At 43.9% G+C, this 5,937-nt stretch overlaps 2 protein-coding genes across 2 annotated transcripts in view; both read right to left on the bottom strand.

Moving 5' to 3' along the window:
- The window catches only part of SARC_03430 (HAD superfamily (subfamily IIIA) phosphatase), a 3,903-nt gene extending 2,144 nt beyond the window's left edge, over positions 1-1,759 (bottom strand). Inside the window, exons 1-2 of the mRNA XM_014302777.1 lie at positions 1,414-1,759; positions 299-464 (exon numbers count right to left, since the gene is read on the bottom strand). Coding sequence (XP_014158252.1) covers positions 299-464; positions 1,414-1,542 — 295 coding nt within the window. The 5' untranslated portion in view covers positions 1,543-1,759. The remainder of the gene's footprint in view (positions 1-298; positions 465-1,413) is intronic.
- A 2,873-nt stretch (positions 1,760-4,632) lies between these two features.
- The window catches only part of SARC_03429 (hypothetical protein), a 15,962-nt gene continuing 14,657 nt past the window's right edge, over positions 4,633-5,937 (bottom strand). Inside the window, exons 15-16 of the mRNA XM_014302776.1 lie at positions 5,276-5,424; positions 4,633-4,852 (exon numbers count right to left, since the gene is read on the bottom strand). Of these exons, the coding sequence (XP_014158251.1) occupies positions 4,783-4,852; positions 5,276-5,424 (219 nt within the window). The 3' untranslated portion in view covers positions 4,633-4,782. The remainder of the gene's footprint in view (positions 4,853-5,275; positions 5,425-5,937) is intronic.

Genomic DNA, 5,937 nt, shown 5'->3' with positions numbered 1-5,937 from the left:
TATATATATATATATATATAATATATATATATATATATATATATATATATATATATATATATATATATATATATATATATATATATATATATATAATCTACATTGATATCAACGACAGTCTTCAATGGCTATTCTTGCATACTTTTAAAAAAATCAATAATAGCATATTGTTTGGTATGCGTCAGTGGTTTTTCAGTCGTCATTTCAACATGCTCGTCCACCTTTATAGTTTTGCGCGAGTACAAGTTCAAAAATACATCTGATAGCATTAGTCTATCACATTCGGTTGAGACCATACCTTTATCGTCGCTTGATCCAGCTGAGTTGGACATGATGAGGACATTTTCTCTACCGAAGACTCGCAGACATTCGTCCCATCCGGGCTTGACCCGAAGACTTATGTGATCCTCGTAAGGATTGGTTATACAGTTGTCTTTGTCATACACTACGGCGCGACAGCCAGCCTATATAACATGAAGGTGTGGTGATCTTACATCAGTTCAGCAACGCTTATGTATGTGTACGATACTTGAGTATCTGTGCATATACTTACCAAATGCATCCGTGTATTCGACTTCATAGCAGTCGGTGGAAGATCCTTGCTATACGGTATATAAGAGTATTATCAAATAGTGCGCATAGGCGTTGTACTCCCAGCAGACATATATTGATGCTGCGGCAATTATTCTTGTACCATGTAGCGTTACAGACGACTATTTTGATGCCCATCTCAAAGTTGACACCACCGCCACTCCTTGGCCAGGTAGTTTTTATTTTAACGAAGAATAGCGATGACACGAACAACGAGTTTACAGCTCGATAAAGGCCATGAGGAGAGCACGTACAAACGCAGTCATATGTCTAGCAAGATAGGGCTGTCTAGCGCGAATGGCACATGGCACAGTGGTTCATTCTATTGCTCTTGAGGACATATATTCTGAATAGACAGCTATCTGTCCTGATGTGTTGTCGGCGTACATCATTTTAACATTCCACACACAAGGAAATTGCAAAACACATCAAATCGAGGGCTAAAATTACACCTATAACAAAGCCAGAGAGTGTAGCCCAATTTACGGGGCAGGTAAAGAAAGACACGCTATTGAGTAGGTGACTAGCACCAGTATACAAAATTTAGAAGTCCGTACAATCACCAAGGCTGGTACGTATTGCACCTAGAAGCACTGATTGGCGCAAGCACACTGCAAAGGTTCAGATCAACCCTATTGCGCACGAGTATAGAAATATCTGTAAGTTTAACCTTGTCGACGAACAACGGCAGTTCTAAACACTGCCGTTAATTTTGAACGTCTATGCCGAGATAGAGAGACACAGAGCTATCACTTATCTAACTCAAACAATAGGAATGCAGTGGTACTTACACTCATAAAATAAACAGGCGTTGACACGAACCTTCTTGAGTTCACAGAAGTTAATGTAGCGGATGTCTGTCACAGTAACATGTGGTATGGCCAACCACTGCCGCTTAAACATCACATCAAACGCTAGCCGTACAGCAGTCCCATTCCAGCTCTGACTCATATTTAATGGTGTACAGAGACAGATGTTATTGTCCCCGCGGGGTTTGAAATCAGGATTGAGTGGAGACCGGATTTATTATAAATAGGTGGAGAGAGAGAGTTGTAGCCAAGGTAGGCGCTAGTCGAACTGGCCGCTAAAGTTGTAATGAAATGCACACGAGAGCTCCCTCCCTTCACCACTACTGAAAGGCTTGAAGACTATTGAAATATATACGTTCATATGAGCTATGACTGGAGAAACGCCCTTCACAGCCTAAAAATATAGGGAAGCCCATAATGAGCCTCAATCATAGCCCTCCAAACTATACAAAAGGGCAATTTGTTTGTTTTTTTACTTGTAGAAAAAAAAGTAGAGACCGGCAAATTTCACTTTGTTGATTTGTAGTCCCCAGCATCTCTCTCTCGTGTGAATGGAAATGCCATGGAATCTCCGCGCTCGAGTGCATTCCCAGACAGTCCGACTGAGTAGTGAGAGTTTAGGGTCTAAGGTTTATACTTGCGTCTTAATACTCTACTACTAATAAATACATAGGACTCTTCGAGACTGTCCATATACTGTTGATACAACCGGCAACCGGTGCCCGGTGGCCAGTTATAAAAATAACCCCTTGTACCCCTATTCGTTCTTTAACCTATATGGAAGAACTCGAATTGCTATAGGGAGGATTGTAGCCAAACTCTTTATCCGTGCCACTATCATATGAGACACATTGGCTCCCCTACTCTACGTCATTTCGGTACCTGTTGAATATTGGTTGTGCACTATTTTAATCTCGCTACAAGGCCTCGCCATCTGAGCGTATTGGCGTCGTCGAGTTTGACGCGGTAAAGGGCGGTAAAGGGTAATGTAGTAGACGAAAGGTACTCACAGTAGCTTCTAAACTATCGAACCTAACACTGCTAGCCACTTCATGTATTACGTATATATAATTTTTGCTAATTTATATAGTAATACACCGAAATATAAATAACTGCAATCCTCCAGGGCAGACGTCAAGCATTTGCGGGCGTGAATTAACTTTTGCGCAACAAGCTACTCTGGCATTCGTCTTGGATATATACCATCTCGTGAGGGCATGAGGGCCACACAATAGGTACATTATATGAACAAATAGGACTCCATCGATTCCAGTCACGAAGCTCAGATACTATGGTTCAGATTAAAAATCGAATGCTATAATGCTGGCAATTGGAGATCCTAGAAACGCTGGTTTTCGACGCGTTTTAGAAACGCTATTGTATGTATAACGCTGCATAGATCACGTACCGGTACATATTCGCGTAAGTTTAGGAGCTAACTGAGGACACTCAATCGCTTTCTTCCACAAGCCTAGCTGACAATTTCCACACACTGAATAGACCCAAATGTTTGGTCGGCGATTATGGTATAGTTAGTCACGCACTGCAGAAGGCAGGCACACGGGGTAGCTGGCAGAGCAATAGTGCACACAACTTATGGCCGAGTTTCCATAATAATCATATACAAAAATGTGAAGTATATTGTTCAGCACATAGCAAACTGCTTCGGTCTGATTAAACACCGCTATCCAGGTTTAACTCTTATTTATAACTTTAGTCATTGTCATGAGTACCTAGTTTAGTTCAGGGGAGTGTCATTACCTTGTCACTTCGAGATCGGGGATGCCTTCGCGATCGCTGCGCCTCCGCCACCTACACCGAGATGTAGCAGTTATACGAGGCGGTTCTACATAGTTATATTGCGCAGTTTTGGTATGCTTATACTACACATTCACTAAGATATCGCTTACGGGAACCAGCTGCAGACTCGCGGCTTGTTTGTATATACCTCGTCCTATGCACAGCTGTGCTCAATGTTCGGCATTGAACAGTGGCGGTGTGCCGTGTCTTGAAGTCCATACTGCACGTCGAGCGATTAGTCAGTGGCAGATTCTGCAGGAATATCTAGACCACACCTACTGCCTAGTACTTTCGAACGCCATATGAGGACCACCTTTCAACCGATACCGGACTCACGGTTAGTGGAGGGAAGAGCCAGCCTCCGCTTGAAGTGCTTGCGTTTGTATGACTGTGGAATGTATGGCACCCACACCCCCTCACACAGGGGATGGCCACCGTGTTCCTTTGGTCCACCTTCGATATTTTTAGTCGACTGTCCACCAAAATTGAGATTCATGCGACATCCGCCTATCGTCAGCTACCGAAGGCACACACTGGCGAGCATTGCTTTATAGCCGCTTTCAACAGATAGCTCTGTCGCATTGAGCATCGCAATCGCGGCTAAGCTCTGTACGGTGGTTCTGAAAGCGCGCATGGATGGTCACCCGCTGGTGCTCACCTGATCAGTCAGACAATGAAGGCTCAATATCCGCTTGCGACTGTCTGTGTACATCTCTGAAGGCTTGCTTGCCGCGTTAAGTACGACTAAGCGTCTGTAGGTGTGGTCCAGTTCATTTATCGGATTGTCTGCGTAATAATGTCCGCTGAGATCGTACGTGCCACCTCGCTGTCTCTCTAAGCGTGCCTGCCATTCGCCAATAGATCAATCATCAATGCGTGCAGGAAAGTCGCTAATGTTCGACCTCGAATCCGATTGGCTGTCTGAATGTCGACTTGGATAAAGCAATATCGACTTGGATAAAGCCTACCCTTACCATAACCTTAGAGCCTCCCCCTGCTATAAACTCTAAAGCATCCAAATACCGACAAGTTTCGGTCCGTCTGAGTCGAGAATCCAAAACGAAGTGTGAGAATTCTAGGGGACAGCATTTTGCTGTTACAAGGTCGCATACTGCTGTCGTAGTGCGTTACCATGGTAATCCGGCATCTGAGTGCAACGATCCAGTTGAGAAGTACTTGAATCCGTAGCAGTGCACGTGAATCATACTGCCGACCTAGCTGCTCAGCCTGAGCAGACTTTGCTCACGTACATGATTTTACAAATGTAGACTGTATGTATTTTACAATTGTAGACTGTATGTTTGAGTGAGAGATTGCCACAGAGAGTGTCCATGGCAAGCCAGCAACGAACTGAGGATCAAGTGACTCAGTCACTCTCCTTTTGTTTTCGACGTTCCCGGGCCATACAGACGCGTTATTACTGGGGTGTGCAATTGAATAGCTCGCTGCTTAGTATTGGCGTAATCCCTCCAGGGCTACACGTATATACTTGGCCTGCATGCGCATCTACCCGACGAGATAGCAATCGGTGCATGTGCTGAGAACGCGGTATACTGCCGTGCATGGTCGTTCACCTACTCGCCTACTTTTTGGTCAAGCCTCCCGAAGGCGAATCGTACTTCCACATCGCCGAACTAGTTCGATTGTTCCATCTGTGCGGATATGGGCAGAAGAGATATCAGCAGCTGAATGTCAAACCTGTCACGAGCGCTACTGTAGTGCATTGTATCTGAAGCACTCTATTCGCAAACAGAGTTTTTGGTGACAAGTAGGAGAGAGTACGGAAGCGTGGTTTGAAATCACACTCGACGATAACAGACGCATTTGCCTTCCAAGCCAGAACATACAATAGACATTCTAACCAAATGAATACACAAAAGCGTTCACCATAAAGTATCATGAACTTGGGTCAATATGCGCCAGAGCCTGACAAAAGGTTGACCTCAGGCCCCCCGACGTCAACCGGAAACTGGGAGTGGCATGGACTTCGATGTCAAAATATAGAAATCTTCACACCAGACTATGGGAAAGAGGTTTGTACCATACATTGAAACACTAACAGCTTTGGCACTTACTTTGCTTTCTTCACAGTCCCTGGTGATGAGAAGATCTGATCCAATTTGGGAGTCGCCACGTGGTCGAATATGGCGGCTGGGTTGGAATTGGTTAAGTACTGGTCTACCAGCGCCGCTCGCAAACTCGAACCCTGTGCCCAGTCCGGAATCTAAGGTACGTAAACATAAACGGTAGAACTTTTAGCCGTGTCGCGTGGGAAGAGGGACGGGGTTGGTTGATGGATGCTAACAGGATAGTGTTCTCGCGGTTAGTCGTACGAGAGGTCGTAGATTGCTCGACTATTGTTTATGCCTTGTTAGGGATCTAAGTATCAAATTCAGACTCCGAACTCTTGAGTATGTCGCTTCGCTTTGTTCCCAGTCAAGAATCTATATACGGAGTACGTAAATTCAAACGTCGATACGATCAAGTATGTCGAGTTGGAAACGGAAGCTAGATGGTATACGATGGGATGCAGCAATGATACAGTCTGTAAATGACTATACAAGTGATGTCGCAGGATGCTCGAGCACTATGCCTAGTTGATTGTACACTGTAATGTATCTCCTATTTGTTTGATTGCCACACGATATAATTTATATATATATATATATATATATATATATATATATACTACATACATACATACATACATACATACATACATATATATATATATATA

The sequence above is a fragment of the Sphaeroforma arctica genome, assembly GCF_001186125.1.
Source record: "Sphaeroforma arctica JP610 unplaced genomic scaffold supercont1.174, whole genome shotgun sequence".
NCBI lineage: Eukaryota > Ichthyosporea > Ichthyophonida > Sphaeroforma > Sphaeroforma arctica.
The sequence above is the reverse complement of the archived record's forward strand: the minus strand, read 5'-3'. Positions and strand labels throughout refer to the sequence as shown.